At 41.8% G+C, this 22,711-nt stretch overlaps 1 protein-coding gene across 1 annotated transcript; it reads left to right on the forward strand.

Annotated features, from left to right (window-relative positions):
- Window positions 1-4,768: 4,768 nt before the first annotated feature.
- On the forward strand, window positions 4,769-22,165 carry YARS2 (tyrosyl-tRNA synthetase 2). The gene is made up of 5 exons (XM_012437185.2): window positions 4,769-5,582; window positions 6,608-6,775; window positions 11,513-11,668; window positions 11,980-12,150; window positions 21,814-22,165. The coding sequence occupies exons 1-5, from the start codon at window positions 4,804-4,806 to the stop codon at window positions 21,971-21,973; spliced, it is 1,434 nt and encodes a 477-aa protein (XP_012292608.1). The 5' UTR covers window positions 4,769-4,803; the 3' UTR covers window positions 21,974-22,165.
- The last annotated feature ends 546 nt before the right edge of the window (window positions 22,166-22,711 follow it).

Here is a 22,711-nt window from a genome sequence, read left to right on the forward strand (position 1 = left end):
CTTCCTTCTCTCCCTACCTCCCTCCTTCTTCCTTCCTTCCCCCTTCCTTCTTTCTCTCCTTCCTTCCTCCTTCCTTCCTTCCTTTCTTCCTTTTTCTGATGGGGTCTTGCTCTATCACCAGGCTGGAGTGCAGTGACACAATCATAGTTCACTGCAGCCTCAACCTCCTGGGCTCAAGCAATCCTTCTGCCTCAGACTCTAGAGTAGCTGGAAACAGGCATATACCACCACACTCCCCTAATAGAGATGGGGTCTTGCCATGTTCTCCAGGCTGGTCTCAAACTCTTCAGCTCAAGCAATTGGCCCAACTTGACCTCCCAAAATGAAAAAAAGAAAAACAAAAGCATTACTCTTATTTCTTTAGGGTTTTTTGGCTTGCTTTTTGTGGTTTTTTTTGGGGGAGGTTTTTTTGAGATGGAGTCTCACTCTGTCACCTAGGCTGGCATGCAGTGGTGCGATCTTGACTCACTGCAACCTCAAGCCTCCCGGGTTCAAACAATTCTCCTGCCTCAGCCTTCTGAATAGCTGGGACCATAGGGCACACCACCACACTCAGCTAATTTTTTTGCAGTTTTGGTAGAGATGGGGTTTTACCATGTTGGCCAGGCTACTCTTGAACTCTGGACTTCAAGTGATCTGCCTGCCTCAGCCTCCCAAAGTGCTGGGATTATAGGCATGAGCCACCATGCCCAGCCACCTTTCTTTCTTTCTTTCTTTCTTTCTTTTTCTTTTTTTTTTTTTTTTTTTTTGAGAGTCTTGCTCTGTCTCCCAGGCTAGAGTGCAGTGGCACAATCTCAGCTCACTGCAACCTCCACCTTCCTGGTTCAACAGTTCTCTGCCTCAGCCCCCCGAGTAGCTGGTATTACAGGCACTTGCCACCATGCCTGGCTAATTTTTATGTTTTTAGTAGAGACAGGGTTTCACCATCATGGCCAGGCTGGTCTTGAACTCCTGACCTCATGCTCCACCCACCTCAGCCTTCCAAAGTGCTTGGATTACAGGCATGAGCCACCACACTCAGTCCCCACCCTTCTTTCTTAAAGCAAATGTTTTTTGAAGCCAGAGCCACTGCAGATGTACGATGCAGAGTTTATAGGCTTAGGGTGGAGTTTAGAAGCAGAGCTTACCTTTGAGTTATCTCTTTGTGCCCAACTCAGGACAAGGAAGTGATAAACCCAGAAACTCATTTACCTAACATGAGCTTTTGACTGTATTGTGTTAAAGATTACATGCTAACCATGTCTTTCCCCTTTCTTCCTATATTTGACTATTACAACAATCAGGTCAATAAATGAATATGTGAGCTCTTTCTACCAACAAAGCATTATGCCTAACATTGTAAAGGACACATTACTCAGTCTCATTTATTGCTGACATAATTGCTAATACCTATTAAAAGTAAAAAAATCACATATCCTTGATCAGTAGTGGAATTTTCAGGAATTGATACTGCAGATGCATTAGTACCTAGGTACACTGGCGTATGCAAGAGCATTCAAACAGCAGTCTTTGTAACAGCTAAAGACTAGTGCTGTTGATAGTATTGGTTAATTAAATGAAGTTACAGCTTTTTATGAGATTATTTAAAAAAATGCAGGTGTTCTGCCTGTACTGGTTGGAAACTTTGCCAAGATATAATGTTAAATGGAAAAAAGAAGATGTAGAAGCAGCTATATGGGGTGTTCTTATTAGTCTTACGTATATTTTAAAAGATGAAAAAGAAGCTGATAACAATGGTTGTCTTCCGGAAGAAAACTGGACCTGTCTTTAAATGCCCCATATTTGGCTCATAGGCTTTTGATATTAATCCCAGGATGTGACGGTCACATGGCTAAAATCACAGCTCTTATTATGTGTTAAAGAGTCACTTTTGTAATGAAAAGTAGTACAGGTTTTATGTCTATTCACACGTCTTTTATGTAGTTTTGAATGTGGGATTTCCCAATTTACTTTCCAGTTTTCCACCCAATTGGCAACTTATCCAGTCTCTGAATAGCTTCCAAGTCTTTTCCGTCTTGGGCAGAATCCAAGTGGACTCTGAGAGAAATCACTCCATTGCTTTTCTGTGTATCATTTCAGTATTGCCAAGAACAGTATCTTGAAAAGTCAGCATGAATACATCTGTTCTTACACATTAAATCATGATGGGAAATAGATTGCCTGGGAGAAAATAAGACAGCAAATAAGGGAGAGCAAAAGGAAAGAAAGATGATGGAAGTCCAAAGAGAACAAGAAAAATCAAGGATTAAGTTAGCTGGAGTAAGGATTACGTGTGGGCATTAAGAAACTAAAAAAACATTAAAATCTAGTCTTAAAATATTACCGAGAGCGGAGCAGGGGAGATTTGCCGCCGCAGGGGGTCGCTCATTTGCACTTTGTTCGGCGTTGCAAGGCATTCATCATAAAATGGGGCGTGAACATCCCATAGAGGGTGCAAATTTATCCACTGGGATACAAGATGAAAAATTATAATTTTTAATTGTATATTTTCAGTTCACTTTGTGGATGTTTTATTATGTACATAATCTATTCTTTCAGTAGGGTATGTTTAATACATTGAAATATTGGCAGCTCAAACTTTCTTTATGGATAGGGGTACATGATGAAAAGAGGCTTGGAGATCACTGAACCAGTGCTCCAGGCTAAGAATTAGAGAAAACAGATGGGAAGACATTTGTTTCGATACAATTCTATGGTTTTATTGTGATTTAGTAAACTACACTTATTTATGTCCTTAAAAAATCCATGTAACAGTAGCTTTTTTTCTACACTAAGCAGCCGAATACCACCCTTTCACTAAAGCTCTTCTCTTAAGTTTTTGGCTTTCAGGTGACAAGTGGCCCAGACATGAGTTTCCTTACATGTACTCAGGAGAATTTCTTGCCATGCCTACTGAAATCTGGCCTGATCAAAGTGGTGGGCCATATGAGTGCAGATTGTTCTTCTGAAGTGGCTCATGCCAGGATGGTCTCAATCTCCTGACCTCGTGATCTACCCGCCTTGGCCTCCCCAAATGCTGGGATAACAGGAGAGAACCACAGTGCCAGGCCCAGAGTGACACTTTTTTTTTTTTTTTTTTTTTGAGACGGAGTTTCGCTCTTGTTGCCCAGGCTGGAGTGCAATGGCGCAATCTCGGCTCACCGCAACCTCTGCCTCCTGGGTTCAAGCAATTCTCCTGCCTCAGCCTCCTGAGTAGCTGGGATTACAGGCACGCGCCACCATGCCCAGCTAATTTTTTGTATTTTTAGTAGAGACGGGGTTTCACCATGTTGACCAGGATGGTCTCGATCTCTTGACCTCGTGATCCACCCGCCTCAGCTTCCCAAAGTGCTGGGATTACAGGCGTGAGCCACCGCGCCCGGCGTCACTTTTTTTAAAAGCACTGCAGATCAACAGGTTATGATTGCAAATTATAAGATATTTTGAATAATAACGTGAAAGAACACACTATTTTCTTAAGCAGTTGGGAGTATAATAGTCTGTTGAATGAGTATCTCAAAATCCTATTGAAGTCACAATTTGGCAATGAGAAACTAATTAACTGATAATTATACATGCAAAGGAACTAATTATTAAAATAAGTTTTCATTTCATTAGACGACTTTGTAACGTTAAAAAATGGAAAAGTCTTGTAGGGAATGCTTTGGAACGTGGCCCAGATCTTGGCCCCAGGACCAAAGCACTCAATGTCCCAGCTGCTGGGAGTGTTGGTGGAGTCCTTCTGTGCACCTCTCCGTCTCCAAAAGCCTTACCCAGCTTTTGCTTCCTCCCTGGAAACATCCACATTTAATGATCTGTCAGTAAGAGGGTCTAAAGTCTGCCCTCTGGCCTCAATTCAGGACGACTCAGAAAGGAAATCCTGGCTCCAAAGCCTTTATGGGATTGCCTGAGGCCGCCCCACCCGGCTTCCCTCACTCCATTATAGGTGTTGTTCATAAGCACACTCCAATAATCCTCCTGCAAACCAGTCTCCCTCCAGCTCAGAGTCCAGGGAATTCTAACTAAGATGGTTTTGAAAGCGGTCCTACAGATCAGGCTCCGACGTGAGATTTTGAAGCTAGATCACCTGTCAGCCAGCTGCCAATAAGAACCTCATCCCTGGTCAGTATTCAGAACACCTGTCTCGCTGCACGATGTGATTACTAATTGAGATGTGATTACTAATTTGAATCCACTCATGCTAAGCTGTGTCCCAACCTAGTTACCTGTATTTAAAATAAATCACAGGACTTGATGCATGTACTTTATTGGACTTTTTCTCGCTATAGCTTGTACAAGACTGCCACCTCCTGGAAAAGCTAATGAATATTGGGGACTGAGGAGCAATTGGAGAATCAGTACTATGAAATTGCCTGCGTCTCAGCAGCAACTCCTTAACTGTCCTGAAGTTAAACCAATTCGTAACCTTTCTCAGCATCTGTGAGCAGCTTTTTGCATGAAACCAGGATTTCAAACAACTTGCGCATCACAATCTTTTTAAGTGAAAACTCAAATACAAGTTAACATTTATGGAGCGTTAGGTGCCAAAGGCTTTAATTCTTAAGTCTCACAACAGCCTTATGAGGCAGGAACGATCATAAGCAGATCCACACGGAGGATGAAGAAATTAAGCTTTAAGGAACTTAGTGCGACGACTCCCAGGTGGAATCGCCGAACTCTGTTGCTGAGAGCGCAAGCTCGGTAACTACGTAACCGCCTCGGGCATGCGCAGAAAAACACTGAGGCGCCTTCCCTAGGAGCTGTTAGCAGGTGGGTGTGACGGGGCCTCTACAATCCCAGCATTCCTTTCGTGCCGCCGGCAAGATGGCGGCGCTCATCTTTCGGTGCTTTTCCCGGGTCCGGTGGTCTGGTACCCTAAATCTCTCAGGATTCTTGCCCCTGGGGCTACGTAAGGCCCACTCGGGCGCTCACGGGTTACTGGCAGCGCAGAAGGCTCGGGGTCTGTTCAAGGACTTCTTCCCGGAGAGGGGAACGAAAGTAGAGCTCCCAGAGCTCTTCGACCGTGGCACGGCGAGTTTTCCCCAAACCATTTACTGTGGTTTCGACCCCACGGCCGACTCGCTTCATGTGGGTCATCTGCTAGCGCTGCTGGGCCTGTTTCATTTGCAGCGAGCGGGCCACAACGTGATCGCGCTGGTGGGAGGCGCCACGGCGCGCCTGGGAGACCCGAGCGGCCGTACCAAGGAGCGCGAGGCGCTGGAGACAGACAGCGTGCGGGCCAACGCGCGCGCCCTGCGCTTGGGGCTTGAAGCCGTAGCGGCAAATCACCAGCAGCTTTTCTCTGATGGGCGCTCCTGGGGCAGCTTCACCGTGCTGGACAACTCGGCCTGGTACCAGAAGCAGCGCCTGGTGGACTTCCTGGCGGCAGTGGGGGGTCACTTCCGCATGGGGACGCTGCTGAGCCGGCAGAGCGTGCAGTTGCGGCTCAGGAGCCCCGAGGGCATGAGCTTGGCCGAGTTCTTTTACCAGGTGCTGCAGGCCTATGACTTCTATTATCTCTTCCAGCGTTACGGATGCAGGGTCCAGCTGGGCGGATCTGATCAGCTGGGCAACATCATGTCCGGATACGAGTTCATCCACAAGTAAGTGCCTTTAGAACCTGGGGAAATCTCGGGGCCAAATAATTTACACACTAGTAGCCTGTGTTTCACTCTTAGGATTGTAGGTTACTGCCCTTCGTTCCAGCTCTTGTTGGTTTTATCCCCATTAAGGCTCTATAATGGCATTAATAACACTGGCTGATACAAACTAAAGGGCTGAATTAAGGATATTAAGAGTAAACGGTGTATGCTAAAAATTAGCTGGATGTGGTGGCGCACCCCTGTAATCCCAACTACTTGGGAGGCTGAGGTAGGAAAATCGCTTGAAACTGGGAGGCGGAGGTTGCAATGAGCCGAAATCGTGCCACTGCACTCCAGCTTGGGCAACAGAGGGAGACTCCGTCTCAAAACAACAACAACAGTGTATTCTAGAGCTCTGCAGGAAACAGACCACTAGTCAAGATTTATTTGGTCAGGGTCGGTCTGTTTTGCTTCCTGTAAGTCGTCCTCTCTAATTAGAGAAACTGCTTTTGTATGTTTACACCAGAACGTGACTGACCTTGAGTAGCCAGCCTCTGCTTTAGCTCTGCACCCTCCGTGAAACTAGTGTTAGCCCTTGGTTGGTATCTCAAAAATTTTTTCAGCTCCAAATATTTGACAAGTAATGTGGGTCTAATAGCACTGTCTTGAGAGAGATGACATATAAGGCTAGCTCATGTGCTAGAGAGCAAAACACATGTTTAAAGCCATTTAGAACATTTCCTTTAGTGTCTCTTCCTGACACCCCTTCACCCAGTTCTCCCCTTCCCACTCAGCCTTTCAAAATCTCTAGTCCATTGTTATGTAGCACTTCGTTTTGGCCTGCCTAGAACCTTCCTGGTATCACTCATTGCAGTCAGAATGAATACGGTGAGTACTGTAATAGCACATGAGAGGGACAAGAATTCAGATTTAGGAGGTCAAAGAAGTTTTCCTGGAGCAAGTAACCAAAAAGAAATCTGGAGGGTAAACAGTGGAACTACCACCACTTGTGCTTGAGACACAATGAAGTTGTTCTTTTTGCATAGGTTGACTGGAGAAGATGTATTTGGAATCACTGTTCCTCTAATTACAAGTACAACTGGAGCAAAGCTGGGAAAGTCTGCTGGCAACGCTGTTTGGCTAAACAGAGATAAGACATCTCCATTTGAATTGTATCAGTTCTTTGTCAGACAGCCAGACGATTCAGTGGAAAGGTGAGTTCTGAGTAGTGGGCTGAGAACAATTGACACCGTAAACTCACGATGTAATTTTAGCCATTGAATCTATGTACATTTTATAGTTTTTTTGTTTTTAACATAGTTTCTGTCTGCACATAAACCATTATGTCATAGAAGACTAGTGTTTACTCTGTTCTAAAGTTAAACACTTTGTTGGTTAAAGCAGAAAAACCACAGGGGGTGACTAGAAAAATGTAGAGCCAACTTTTTGATCTATAGCTAGCAATCTCTTAGGGTTTTATCACTTGCGTATTTCTAGTTTTTTCACTCCTTTCATCTTAAACTTGACTACCCTTATTTTTCCTTTGCCTCTATTCTCTCACAAATACAACTCTAAAGACCCTCTTGAGAAATTATTTTCTCCTTAGTTCAAATTGCCTTAAACTCTTGGAATAATAGGAATGAGAAATAAATACTCCTACAACAAAAGAGAGTGTAAAAATGATCTTGATACTCTGTGTCATCTGGGGATAATTCTCCAAGACTTACATACATGATTTTCCTGCAAAATATTAAGAGACACTATTGAGCGAGATAAAGACCTACATAAATGGAGAGTTAGGCCATATCCGTAGTGCAAAAAGGTAGCAGTTTTTAGTTTTTTCTTTTGAAACAGAATCTCACTCCCATTGCCCAGGTTGGAGTGAAGTGGCACAATCTCAGCTCACTGTAGCCTGGAATTCCCAGGCTCAGGTGCACACCACTATGCCCAGCTAATTTTTTATATATATTTGTTTAGTAGAGGTGGAGTTTCACCATGTTGCCCAGGCTGGTCTTAAACTCCTGGACTCAAATGATCAACCTGCCTCAAACTCCCAAAGTCCTGGGGTTACTTACAGGCAGGAGCCACCACACCCAACCGAGATACCAGTTCTGGATTTCGTCTACATTTAGTATAGCAGCAACCATAACTAAACCGGCTTTTTGTGGAATTGATAAGCACATTCTAAGATTTACATAGAAATAAAAAGGGCTAAGATTGGCCAAGATGTTTTTGAAGAACAGAGTGGAAGATTATCATGCCTTATTACAAAATGTCAGTAATTATGTTTTTTTCCCTCTTGAGATTTATTCCTAGAATGTTTGATGATATAGTCCTAGGGTTTTGATGTATTGAGAATTGATCATCTGTTTTTTTTTTGTTGTTGTTGTTGTTGTTGTTTTTTGTTGTTTTTTTTTGAGACAGTGTTTAGCTTTGTCCCCCAGGCTAAAGTGCAGTGGCACGATCTTGGCTCCTTTCAACCTCCACCTCCTGGGTTCAAGCAATTCTCTTGTGTAGCTGGGACTATAGGAATGCACCACCACGTCGGGCTAATTTTTGTATCTTTGTAGAGACAGAGTTTCACCATGTTTGCCAGGCTGGTCTCAAACTCCTGACCTCAACTGAGCCACCTGCCTCAGCCTCCCAAAGTGCTGGAATTATAGGCTTGAGTTTCTGCCCCTGGCCTAGAGAATCGATAAGCTTTTTGAAAATTGCATTTTCTCTCTGGTTCTGGTGTATAGAAATACAATTGCTTTATATATGTTACCTTTAAATCTAGCAACTCTGACAAACTCATTAATTCTAATAATGACCTTTAGGTTTAAAGGTACATGTTTAAATGTAAAGTTAAGAGACCAATGGCACAGATTAGAGAATCTAGACACATTCTAGCATATATGGTCTCCTGATATCTAACAGAGGTGGCATTGCAGTTAGGGAAGACAGTCGTCAGTGAATATTGCTCCATTAGTTAGATGTTGTTGTGGGTGAAAAAAATGAAACTTAACCTTACACAGTACACAAAAGTCAATTCCAGGTAGATTATAGACCTAAATCTAAAATAAAAGACAAAACAATAAAGCCTTTAGATAAATAGGAAAATGCCTTTATGACTTTAAGATAGGGAAAGACTCTTAAACAGGACACAAAAGGAAGGGATTGCTAAATTAGGCTAAATTAAAAATAAGATCTGTTCATTATATGTCTCTTAAGAGTGGGAGAAGATATTTTCAATACATGTATCTAAATGATAGATAAAGGGCTTATATTCAAATTAATATAAAGGATTTCTTATTTCACGTTGCACACCTGTATCAAAACATCTCATGTATCCCATAAATATATACACCTGGATACCCACAAAAATACATTTAAATAATTTTAAAGATTAAAAAATGAAAAACTGTGTAAATACTATATTAAACATGTTTATTTTAATAATAAAAATTTATCTAAGCCAGTGAGAAAAAGACAGCCCAGCAGAACAGTGAAAAGAGGCTTGAATAGGTACTTCACAAAGATCCTATCCAAAGGCCAAAAACATAGAAAAAGGTGCTTAACCTTCACACTGAGAAGAAAAACACAAGATAAAGGCACAGTGAGATACCATTATGCACCCTCCATAATGGCTAAACAAAAGAGTTGGCAGAACCAAGTGCCGACAAGAATGTTCCAAGGTGGTGGGAGAATAAACACATAGAACCACTTTGGAAACACATCTGGCGGTACCTACTGAAGCTAAACACGCACATACCCTGTGATCCAGCAGTTCCTCTTCTGGGCATGTACCCAGCAGAAATTAATGCACACGTGCACCAAGAGAGGTATATGAGGCTATTCAGAGCAGCATTAATAGCAATTGTCTAAAAGTAGAAACAGCACAGAGGTCCACAGTAGAAAAATAGATGAACACATTGTAGGATATTCATAGCATGGAACGCTGTACATGCAGCAGCATGGATGAGTATCCTAACATACTGCTGTGCCAGAAAATAAATTCTGTGTGATTCCTTTTATATAAAGTCCTAAAGATAGGCAAAATGAAGTGATGCTCTTAAGGGAGGCATACTGAGATGTTACAAGTATCAAGAAAAACAGGGAAGTGATTACTATGAAAGGCAAAATAGTGATTAACTTGGAGGGTTGTGTGATACGTTTGCTTGTTCTTGGGTAGGGGCAATACTGTCTTTCTTTCTTTCTTTTTTTTTTTTTTTTTGAGACAGAGTCTCACTCTGTCACCCAGGTTGGAGTGCAGCGGTGAGCTGTCGGCTCACTACAACCTCTACCTTCCAGATTCAAGCGATTCTCCTGCCTCAGCCTCCCAAGTAGCTGTGATTACAGGTGCACGCCACCATGCCTGGCTAATTTTTGTATTTTTGGTAGAGACGGGGCTTCACCATTTTAGTCAGTGTGGTCTCGAACTTCTGACCTCGTGATCTGCCCGCCTCAGCTTCCCAAAGTGTTGGGATTACAGGCATGAGCCACCACACCCAGCCAATACTGTATTTCTTAGCCATGATGATTGTTACATAGAAGTTTTATGATTCATTAAGCTGTATCTTTGTGAATAATGTACTTTTTTCTGTGTGTTATATATATTTCACCAAAGAAAAGGTTAAAAAAGAGAAGACATATAGGATGATATTATAGTCATGTATCAGTTAACAATAGGGATACATTCTCAGGAATGCATTGTTAGGTGATTTGATCATTGCAAATATTATAGAGTGTCCCTACACAAACATAGATGGCATAGCCTACACACCTAAGCTATACAGTGTACCCTATTGCTCCTGGGGTACAAATGTGTACAGCACATTACTGTACTAAATACCAGAGGCAGTGTTAATGCGAGGGTATTTGTATATGTAAACATAGAAATGGTACAATAAAATACGGTATTATAGTCTCCTGGACCACTGTTGGACTGTACCAGTTCATGGCCTGTTAGGAACAGGGCTGCACAGCAGGAGCCAAGTGGCAAGCGAGAGAGCATTACCACCTGGGTCATCCCCAGTCAGATCAGCAGCGGCATTAGATTCTCACAGGAGCACCAACCCTATTGTGAACTGCACATGCAAGAGATCTAGGTTGCGCACTCCTTATGAGGATCTAACTAATGCCTGATGATCTGAGGGCAAACAGTTTCATTCTGAAACCACCTCCCCTCCCCACCATCCCCTGGTGCCTAAAAGGTTGGGGACCGCTGGTATGTGCAGTCCGTCATTGACGGGAACCATTATGCAAAGCATGATGATGTGTATCAGTTTTTAAATTACACAGTTTTTTTTATGGCCACATGCACATAAAAGTATAAAAACATGCTTGAGAAGGATGGCAGCACATAAACTTAGATTTCTGGTTATCTCTGGTGGCAAGGAAGGGAACGTAATTGGACTGGGGCCTTCATCTATGCCTATTTTGTTCCTTTTAAAAAGGAAAGTTGAGGCTGGGCGTGGTGACTCATGCCTGTAACCCCAACACTTTGGGAGGCTGAGACAAGATGATCGCTTGAGTCCAGGAGTTTGAGACCAGCCTGGGCAACACGGGAGACCCTGTCTTTACAAAAAATTACAAAATTAGCCAGGCATAGTGGCACAAGCCTGTGGTCCCGGCTAGTCAAGAGGCTGAGGTGGTAGAATTACTTGAGCCCAGGAGTTCGAGGTTGCAGTGTGTCATGGTCATGCCACTGCACTCCAGCCTGGGCAACAGCAAGACCCTATCTCAAAAAAGAAATTAATAAATGGAAAACAAAGATGCCAGAATAGTAACATCTTAAATCTGGGTGAAGTGTGCATAGGGCCTGCTATGTTCAGTACATTTCTGCATGTGTGTTTCATATTTAAAAATAAAAAATTTAAAAAGAAGGATAACCCGAAAGGGTAAGGGAGCTGGAAATAAAAATTAGGCATGTAATATAAGTGTTACACTTTATTTTTTTCCCCCTGAAGGTACCTGAAGCTGTTCACTTTTCTGCCCCTTCCAGAAATTGATCATATCATGCAGCTGCATGTCACAGAGCCAGAATGGCGGGGTCCTCAGAAACGACTGGCAGCAGAAGTAACAAAGCTTGTTCATGGACGAGAAGGACTGGACTCTGCTAAAAGGTAGTCATTTAGAATAATTAACACTTGATGGTCATTTGATGGATGGACATGAGAAAGTAGGAGGTATGCTGTTTTAGGGTTGTCTTGTCATTTATCACTGACAAGCATTGTCAGTATTTGACTTAGTGATTTAAGATAGCCTGTTTATTGGAAAGAAGGATTACCTTGAATTAAGTTTATGAATTATACCAGATAGATGTTTTAAAAGCTTATAGTCTAGAACTTGGACACTCTGTAATTGGTTAATGGGTATTAGAACCTGTATTTGAATAAGCAGTTACCTGATACGGCTCTTAAAATGTGTTTTTCAGGTGTACACAAGCCCTTTATCACAGTAGCATAGATGCACTGGAGGACATGTCTGATCAAGAGTTAAAAGAGTTGTTTAAAGAAGCTCCATTTTCTGAATTAGTTCTTGATCCTGGAACAAGTGTTCTAGATACCTGCCGCAAAGCAAATGCCATTCCAGATGGTCCCCGAGGGTAAGATGATTTAACTTTTAGGTTCACACTTAATTCACCATTAAATGTTGCAGTTCACAGCATGTGTTCCCAGAGAGGGTGTTTTCCTGATCATGCTTTAGTGGCGTCTCCTCCTTAAACAGGTTAGATTAGTCCAAGAATAAAGTATAACCTGAGAGTACTTTTTGTTGAAAATACTTTACATTTTCTATAAAACTACAATATTCCTATACTGTTTCTTATTAAGTATAACCCAGTCTTTCCTCCAACACTGCAAAAGTGCATTTGAGGGACACGTTTAGTAAATATACTGGCATCAGTGTATGGCTTAGGGATATGGTCACGGTTTTAGAGGGTCGCAGAAACCGAGGCTGTATGTAAACAGATTAACACAGCCCCTGTCATACTCAGTTTGTATCCTCTTTATTTTCAGGAATGGAAAAGGTTACCTAAACTATCTATAGTAGTAGTTGAATTTCTGAAAATGAAATGAGCATATAATGGCTAAAACCTCAAGTTCTTTTGTACCAACCTAGTAAGTTCGTAAGACTATTGTAAACTATATAATAATCCCCATGAGAATTGCATTTTTCTATTCAGGAATTGAGTAGAATATTTTAATTCCTCAGTTAGGAGGTATTAATAAATAAGGTGTTCCACAGAACACCGTTCAGCCTGTAATTGATGCTTACCCATTTTTAAATGAACATCAAGGTGGAAGGAAAAGTGTTGGGTAGCCAGAAGACCCCAGGTGCCTCTTTTACAGGAGTTCACCCATAAGTCACATGGTTATCAGCCCGTGGCAATGATTATGAATGACATTTGTTATCTTACGGTTGCTGTTGTCTTTCAATTTTCTTGGATTATTTGCCTCTGTCCTAAAGAGTCCTAGACTCTTCTGCCTGAAGAAAGCACCCGTTATTGGCTGGGCGCAGTGGCTCACGCCTGTATTCCCAGCACTAGGTGGGCGGATCATGAGGTCAGGAGATCAAGACTATCCTGGCCAACAGGGTGAAACCCTGTCTATACTGAAATACAAAAAAAAAAAAAAAATTAGGTGTAGTGACACACACCCATAGTCCGAGCTACTCAGGAGGCTGAGGCAGGGGAATCACTTGAACCCGAGAGGTGGAGGCTGCAGTGAACCGAGATTGTGCCACTGTACTCCAGCCTGGTGACAGAGCAAGACTCTGTCTCAAAAAAAAAAAAACACCCATTATCTCCCTTTGCATCACCTGCCACTCCACCTTAGTGATTCCCTCGTCTCCTGGTTTAATACACAGTGAATTTGATTCCCTCATCTGCTGGTTTAATACACAGTGAATTTGAGGATGGTATCATATACTTCCCTAATATAAGCCACTGAGACAAAGAATTTTCCTCACTGTGGAAGTAAATTTCATTTTCTTCTGAACTTTACTACAGTGTGTTCACTAATACTGGAAACTTTACCACTACCAGACAGCGCATCTGATTTAGCCAGGGTTTTAAGTAATACTGATTCTATATATTATGTAAGCTAAATTAGGGTTGGTGCATTTAAACAAAACATAGAACATGATCTGGAAACTAGCAAACAGTCTAAAATAATACTTCCTAAAGGAATCTGTCCTTAAGTGGAATTTTTTTTTTTTTTTTAGAATTTGTACTTATTTTATTGCATTTTAGGTTTTGGAGTACATGTGAAGAACATGCAAGATTGTTGCATAGGTACACAAATGGCAGTGTGATTTGCTGCCTTCCTCCCCATCACCTATATCTGGCATTTCTCCCCATACTATCTCTCCCCAACTCCCAACCCCCTACTGTCCCTCCCCTATTTCCCTCCGACAGACCCCAGTGTGTGATGCTCCCCTCCCTGTGTCCATGTGTTCTCATTGTTCAACACCCGCCTATGAGTGAGAACATGTGGTTTGATTTTCTGTTCTTGTGTCAGTTTGCTGAGAATGATGGTTTCCAGGTTCATCCACGTCCCTACAAAGGACACGAACTCATCTTTATTGATGGCTGCATATTATTCCATGGTGTATATGTGCCACATTTTCCCTGTCCAGTCTGTCATTGATGGGCATTTGGGTTGGTTCCAGGTCTTTGCTATTGTAAACTGTGCTGCAATGAACATTCGTGTGCATATGTCCTTATAGTGGAACGATTTATGCTCCTTTGGATATATACCCAGTAATGGGATTGCTGGGTCAAATAGAATTTCTATTTCTAGGTCCTTGAGGAATCGCCACACTGTCTTCCACAATGGTTGAACTAACTTACACTCCCACCAACACTGTAAAAGTGTTCCTATTTCTCCACATCCTCTCCAGTATCTGTTGTTTCCAGATTTTTTAATGATCGCCATTCTAACTGGTGTGAGATGGTATCTCAATGTAGTTTTGATTTGCATTTCTCTAATGACCAGTAATGATGACCATTTTTTCATGTTTGTTGACCTCATATATGTCTTCTTTTGTAAAGTGTTTGTTCATATCCTTCGCCCACTTTTGAATGGGCTTATTTTTTTCTTTCTTGTAAATCTGTTTTAGTTCTTTGTAGATTCTGGATATTAGCCCTTTGTCAGATGGGTAGCCTGCAAAAATTTTTTCCCATTCTGTTGGTTGCCGATTCACTCTATTGACTGTTTCTTTTGCTGTGCAGAAGCTGTGGAGTTTGATTAGGTCCCATTTGTCTATTTTGGCTTTTGTTGCCAATGCTTTTGGTGTTTTGGTCATGAAGTCCTTGCCTACATCTGTGTCCTGAATGGTTTTGCGTAGGTTTTCTTCTAGGGTTTTTATGATATTAGGTCTTATGTTTAAGTCTTTAATCCATCTGGAGTCAATTTTAGTGTAAGGTGTCAGGAAGGGGTCCAGTTTCTGCTTTCTGCACATAGCTAGCCAGTTTTCCCAACACTGTTTATTAAACAGGGAATCCTTTCCCCATTGCTTGTTTTTTTCAGGTTTGTCAAAGATCAGATGGTTGTAGATTTGTGGTGTTGCCTCCAAGGCCTCTGTTCTGTTCCTTTGGTCTATATATCTCTGTTTTGGTACCAGTACCATGCTGTTTTGATTACTGTAGCCTTGTATTATAGTTTGAATTCCGTTAGTGTGATGCCTCCCACTTTGTTCTTTTGCTTAGAATTGACTTGGCTATGCGGGCTCTCTTTTGGTTCCATATGAAGTTTAAGGTGGTTTTTTCCAGTTCTGTGAGGAAGGTCATTGGTAGCTTGATGGGGATAGCATTGAATCTGTAAATTACTTTGGGCAGTATGGCCATTTTCATGATACTGATTCTTCCTAACCATGAACATGGAATGTTTCTCCGTCCATTTGTGTCCTCTCTTATTTCGTTGAGCAGTGGTTTGTAGTTCTACTTGAAGAGGTCTTTTACCTTCCTTGTTAGTTGTATTCCTAGATATTTTATTCTCTTTGTAGCAATTGTGAATGGCAGTTCGTTCCTGATTTAGCTCTCTTTAAGTCTGTTATTGGTATATAGGAATGCTTGTGATTTTTGCACATTGATTTTGTATCCTGAGACTTTGCTGAAGTTGCTTATCAGTTTAAGGAAATTTTGGGCTGAGATGATAGGGTCTTCTAAATATACAATCATGTCGTCTGCAAATAGAGACAGTTTGACTTCTTCCTTTCCTAATTTAATACCCTTTATTTCTTTTTCTTGCCTGATTGCTCTGGCTAGAACTTCCAATACTATATTGAAGAAGAGTGGTGAGAGAGGGCATCCTTGTCTAGTGCCAGATTTCAAAGGGAATGCTTCCAGTTTTTGCCCATTCAGTATGATACTGGCTGTTGGTTTGTCGTAAATAGCTTTTATTATCTTGAGATACGTTCCATCAATACCTAGTTTATTGAGGGTTTTTAGCATAAAGGGCTGTTGAATTTTGTCAAAGGCCTTATCTGCATCAATTGAGATAATCATGTGGTTTTTGTCTTTGGTTCTGTTTATGTGGTGAATTACGTTTATAGACTTGCGTATGTTGAACTAGCCTTGCATCCCCGGCATGAATCCTACTTGATCATGGTGGATAAGCTTTTTGATGTGCTGTTGTAATCGGCTTGCCAGTGTTTTGTTGAAGATTTTTGCATCTATGTTCATCATGGATATTGGCCTGAAGTTTTCTTTTCTTGCTGAGTCTCTTGCCAGGTTTTGGTATCAGGATGATGTTCTGTAAAATAATTTGGGAAGGATTCCCTCTTTTTGGATTGTTTGGAATAGTTTCAGAAGGAATGGTACCAGTTCCTCTTTGTATGTCTGGTAGAATTCGGCTGTCAACCCATCTGGAACTGGGCTTTTTTTGGGTGGTAGGCTCTTAATTGCTGCCTCAACTTCAGATCTTGTTATTGGTCTATTCAGGTTTCAACTTCTTCCTGGTTTAGATTTGGGAGGATGCAAGTGTCCAGGAATTTATCCATTTCTTCCAGGTTTACTAGTATATGCATAGAGTTGTTTGTAATAATCTCTGATGATGGTTTGTATTTCTGTAGAATCTGTGGTGATATCCCCTTTATCGTTTTTTATTGCATCTATTTGATTATTCTCTCTTTTCTTTTTTATCAATTTGGCTAGTGGTCTATTTTGTTGATCTTTTTGAAAAACCAGCTCCTGGATTTATTGATTTTTTTGAAGGGTTTTTTGTGTCTCTATCTCCTTCAGTTCTGCTCTGATCTTAGTTATTTCTTGTCTTCTGCTAGGTTTTGAGTTTTTTTGATCTTGCTCCTCTAGCTCTTTCAATTTTGATGATAAAGTGTCAATTTTAGATCTTTCCTTGCTTCTCATGTGGGCATTTATTGCTATATATTTTCCTCTAGACACTGCTTTAAATGTGGCCAGAGATTCTGGTACGTTGTGTCTTCGTTCTTGTTGGTTTCGAAGAACACCTTTATTTCTTGCCTTCATTTCATTGTTTATCCAGTCAACATTCAAGAGCCAGTTGTTCAGTTTCCATGAAGCTGTGTGATTCTGAGTTCATTTCTGAATTCTGAGTTCTAACTTGATTGCACTGTGGTCTGAGAGACTGTTATGATTTCTGTTCTTTTGCATTTGCTGAGGAGTGATTTACTTCCAATTATTGTGGTCAATTTTAGAGTAGGTGTGATGTGGTGCTGAGAAGAATGTATATCCTGTGGATTTGGAGTGGAGAGTTCTGTAAATGTCTATTAGGTTTGCTTGGTCTAGGTCTGAGTTCAAGTCCTGGATATCCTTGTTAATTTTCTGTCTGGTTGATCTGTCTAATATTGACAATGGGGTGTTAAAGTTTCCCACTATTATTGTGTGGGAGTCTAAGTCTCTTTGTGTCATTAAGAACTTGCCTTATATATCTGGGTGCTCCTGTATTGGGTGCATATATATTTAGGACTGTTAGCTCTTCTTGTTGCATTGATCCTTTTACCATTCTGTAATGTCCTTCTTTGTCTCTTTTGATCTTTGTTGGTTTAAAGTCTATTTTATCAGAGACGAGAATTGCAACTCCTGCTTTTTTTTGCTCTCCATTTGCTTGGTAAATCTTCCTCCATCCCTTTATTTTGAGTGCTTTTTTTTGCTCTCCATTTACTTGGTAAATCTTCCTCCATCCCTTTATTTTGAGCCATATTCTTGCATGTGAGATGGGTTTCCTGGATACAGCACACCAGTGGGTTTTGGCTTTTTATCCAATTTGCCAGTCTGTGTCTTTTGATTGGGGCATTTAGCCCATTTACATTTAGGGTTAATATTGTTATGTATGAATTTGATCCTGCCATTTTGATGCTAGCTAGCTGTTTTGCCCGTTAGTTGATGAAGTTTCTTCATTGTGTTGATGCTCTTTACTATTTGGTATGTTTTTGGAGTGGCTGGTACTGGTTGTTCCTTTCTATGTTTAGTGCTTCTTTCAGGAGCTGTTGTAAAGCAGGCCTGGTGGTGATGAAATCTCTTGAGTACTTGCTTGTTCGTAAAGGATTTTATTTCTCCTTCACTTATGAAGCTTAGTTTGGCCAGATATGAAATTCTGGGTTGAAAGTTCTTTTCTTTAAGGATGTTGAATATTGGCCCCCACTCTTCTGGCTTATAGGGATTCTGCTGAGAGATCTGCTGTGAGTCTCATGGGCTTCCCTTTATGGGTAACCCGACCTTTCCCTCTGGCTGCCCTTAGCATTTTCTCCTTCATTCCAACCCTGATGAATCTGACGATTATGTGCTTTGGGGTTGCTCTTCTTGAGGAATATCTTTGTGGTGTTCTCTGTATTTCCTGGACTTGAATATTGGCCTGCCTTGCTAGGTTGGGGAAGTTTTCTTGGATAATATCCAGAAGAGTATTTTCCAGCTTGGATTCATTCTCTCTGTCACATTCAGGTCCACCTATCAAACGTAGATTAGGTCTTTTCACATAGTCCCATATTTCTTGGAGACTTTGTTCATTCCTTTTTAGCCTTTTTTCTTTAATCTTGCCTTCTCGTTTTATTTCATTTAGTTGATCTTCGACCTCTGATATCCTTTCTTCTGGTTGGTCAAGTCGGCTGTTGAAACTTGTGTATGCTTCGGGAAGTTCTCGTGTTTTTCAGCTCCATCAATTCATTTATATTCATCTCTAAGTTGTTTGTTCTCATTAGCATTTCGTCAGATCTTTTTTCAGCGTTCTTAATTTCTTTGCATTGGGTTAGAACATGTTCTTTTAGCTCAGAGAAGTTTTTTATTACCCACCTTCTGAAGCCTGATTCTGTCATTTCATCACACTCATTCTCCATCCAGCCTTGTTCCCTTGCTGGTGAGGTGTTGTGATCCCTTGTAGGAGGAGAGATGTTCTGGCTTTGGGTGTTTTCATCGTTTTTGCGCTCGTTTTTTTTCCCATCTTTGTGGATTTATCCACCTGTCGTCTTTGCAGTTGTTGACTTTCAGATTGGGTCTCTGAGTGGACGTCCAGTTTGTTGATCATAAAGTTATTTCTTTCGGTTTCTTAGTTTTCCTTCTAACAGTCAGGCCCCTCTGATGTAGGACTGCTGAGGTCCACTCCAGGCCCTGCTTGCCTGGGGATCACCTGCAGCCGCTGCAGAACAGTAAGGGTTGCTGCCAGTTTCTTCTTCTGCTATCTTTGTCCCAGAAGGATACCCACCAAATATCAGTCTGATCTCTCCTTTATGAGGTGACTCTTTGGATATAGGGGGGTCAGGGATCTGCTTGAGGAGACAGTCTATCCTTCATAGGAGCTCAAGTGCTGAGCTGTGAGCTCCACTGTTCATTCAGAGCTGCTGGGCAGGTACGTTTAAGTCTGCTGCAGCAGAACTCATAAACTCCCCCTTTTTTTTATTCCCCAGGTGCTCTGTCCCAGGGAGTTAGGGCTTTATGAGTTTCTGTTGTGCTGCTACCTTTTTTCAGGGCTTCCCTGCCCAGCGAGGAGGCAGCCTAGTCACTGTCTGCCTGCAGAGGCTTTGCTGAGCTGCTGTGGGCTCCGCCCAGCTGCCGTGTGAACTTCCCTACAGTCCTGTTTATACAGGTATAGTTAGAACTGCCTCAGCAATGGCAGCCCACCTCGATAATGGCAGACTCTCTTTGTAATGGCGGGCTGCCTCAGCAATGGTGGACTACCTCTGTAGTGGTGGACAGCCTCAGTAATGGCGGATGCCCCTCCCCCACAGAGCTGGACTGTCCCGGGTTCAGTTGTGCTTGCTGTGAAACTCTCAATCCAGAGCATTTGAGATTGCTTTTTTGTGGGGGTGGGACCAGCCGAGCCTGATCACCTGGCTTCTTGCCTCAGAGCCCCCCTTTTTTTTTAGTTGAACAGGTGACTTTGTCTCCCAGGTGTTCCAGTCACCTGTTGAAGAGGTGCCGGGATCTGTGTGATTACCCATGTGGTGACCCACTGCCCCGGCTGAAACAGCCGCACTGAGATTCATGGCACTTTTTTGCCTGGGAATCTCCTGACCTGGTTCCCTGTTTCAGTCCCCTTTTTTATCAGTTGAATGGGCGACTCTGTCTCCTAGGAGCTCCAATCGCCAGCTAAAACAACGCCCAGACCCGTGTATTTTGTGCGGAGAACCAACATGCTGGCCAAAACAGCAGTGCCGGCCAAAACAGCCACACTGGCGACCCGTGGGGCTCCTGTTCCTGGGAATCTCCTGGTCTGTGGGCAGTAAAAATCTGCCTGGAAATGTGGCGTCCACTCACCCTCCGCACTTTCGCTGGGAGCTGCAATCCTGAGCTGCTCCTAATCGACCATCTTGGATCTGTCCCCCAGAAAATCTTTTACTGTTGAATTTTATAAAACCATGTCCATGGCCAGGTATGGTGGCTCACACTTGTAATCCCAAAACTTTGGGAGGCAGGCGCAGGAGGATTGCTTGGGACCAGGAGTTCAAGATCTTCGTGGGCAAGAACATAGTGAGACTCACTCTGTCTCTACCCAAAAAGTTATGAAAATATTTTTAAAACCATGTACAGTAGTTTCTTAATTTTATTTGGTAACACATTAGGATGAGAGAAAATCACCATTTGTCTTTCTTCAGGATTTCTCACAAATCTAGTCATGCTGTAGCCGTCTTCTCAGATCTCACCTCTTTCTAGCTGTTCCCATGTTGCCGAGTCCTGATTGTCAAGGTAGCTTCACTCCCAATTGAAGTATCTCTTTTTTCAGAGAAATTCTCAGCCCTCACCTACCCAGTGTTCTCCTAGAACAACTTCTCCTTGGTCTTTATAGCATTAATCACAGTGTGTTGTCATTATTCATTTGTTTGTCTTTATCTCTCTGCTAGATTGCAATACTATTTATATTTAGCACGTAGAAAGAGCTCTGTAAATGTTTGGTGAATGAATTGGATGATAAATAACTCCAGTGAAACTTATTTAACCTTATATATGCTATCAAAAATTTTGGTTAGTAATCCCGAATTTATTAGATCAGCTATGGATCTTCAATTTCTGAAACCAGCCAATCTAATTTTAAGAAAATTTTTCATTTTAACAATTTGCTATTAATTGCATAGTCTCAATATGATTTGCAAGGATTTTCCAGTTTCATAAGCAAGTTTCCTAAAGATTTCTGTAGATACCACTATAGTGTGGCTTGTGTCTTATGGGTAGTTTACTGAAGCAGCATTGTTCTCTTTTACTTTTGGAAGTTTCTTTTCTGTGATTTTCTTTTTTTCCCCCAAGTTGGTGGGGGGGAATTCTCCATTATTCCTTTTTACTTCATTTTTAAAGCCACTACTAACTGAATAGCAAAAGCTAACTGTGCCTTTGAAATAGCAGGTGCAAGGCATAAAGGAGGCCAGGCATGGCGGCTCACGCCTGTAATCCCAGCGCTTTGGGAGGGGGAGGCGGGTGGACCAGCGCGACCAACATGGCAAAACCCCGTCTCTGCTAAAAATATAAAATTATCCGGGTGTGGTAGCATGCACCTATAATCCCAGCTATTCTGGAGGCTGAGGCAGGACAATCACTTAGAACTCGGGAGGTGGAGATTATAGTGAGCCGAGATCACACCAGCCTGGGCTACAGAGCAAGACTGTGTTTAAAAAACAAAAAGAAAAAACACAAAGAGCATTAAAGGGAGGCAGAGTCTATTAATAATAGAGTGAACATGAAGGTAACAGGCCACTGCCAAATGTTCTCAATTGAAGAGCCTCTGAAATGTAAGTGAAACAGTCTTTTTTGGGGGACAGATCAACAGCGATTGGATCTCCCTACTTACTAAACGTTTCTATTTTTTAGGTATCGAATGATAACAGAAGGCGGAGTCAGCATAAATCACCAACAAGTAACAAATCCCGAGAGCGTTTTAATTGTTGGACAACATATTCTCAAGAATGGACTTTCCTTACTTAAAATAGGAAAAAGAAATTTCTACATTATAAAATGGCTTCAGTTATGATGAAAAGTCCTTCTGGTTACTCAAATACTTACCCATCATTTATTCTCAAGACCTCTGAAGGGTTGGCTCCAGAACTTAGATCTTTGCTTATGCAAATCAGAAAAACAGAATGGAATATACACTAGGACTCAATGTGAGTAACTTCATTTGATTTTTATGGGCTGGTTAATAAATAAGGTATTTGTTTAGTGATGGGATGTTTTATTTTCTGATGTACATATCTTGATTACGATAGAAAACTATGATTTTCAGGGTTAATCTCCTTTTAAAATTATAATTCAGAAGAGAAAGAAATGCTGGCTTTCCAATCCTACCCTTCCCATTCTCCTTTTTGTAGTGATGAAGAACAATGAAAAGAAGTAGTGTAAGGAATTGTGAGGCTGGGCTCAGTGGCTCACACCTGAAACCCCAGCACTTCAGGGGGCGAAGGTGGGCAGATCACTTGAGGTTAGGAGTTTGAGACTGGCTTGACCAACAGGGCAAAACGCTGTCTCTACTGAAAGTATAAAAATTAGCTAGGCTTGGTGCCAAGTGCCTGTAACCCCCAGCTACTAGAGAGGCTGAGGCATGAGAATCACCCAAACCCGGGACATGGAGGTTGCAGTGAGTCAAGATCATGCCACTGCACTCCAGCCTAGGAGACAGAGTGAGTAGTGAGACTGTCTCAAAAAAAAAAGAAAGAAAGAAAAATTGTGTCTGTTTTTGTATCAGGTGTGGTGCACCGATCTCATGTTATAT

This window comes from Aotus nancymaae, unplaced genomic scaffold, assembly GCF_030222135.1.
Source record: "Aotus nancymaae isolate 86718 unplaced genomic scaffold, 86718_ANA_hifiasm-v0.15.2.pri h1tg000092l, whole genome shotgun sequence".
Classification (NCBI taxonomy): domain Eukaryota; kingdom Metazoa; phylum Chordata; class Mammalia; order Primates; family Aotidae; genus Aotus; species Aotus nancymaae.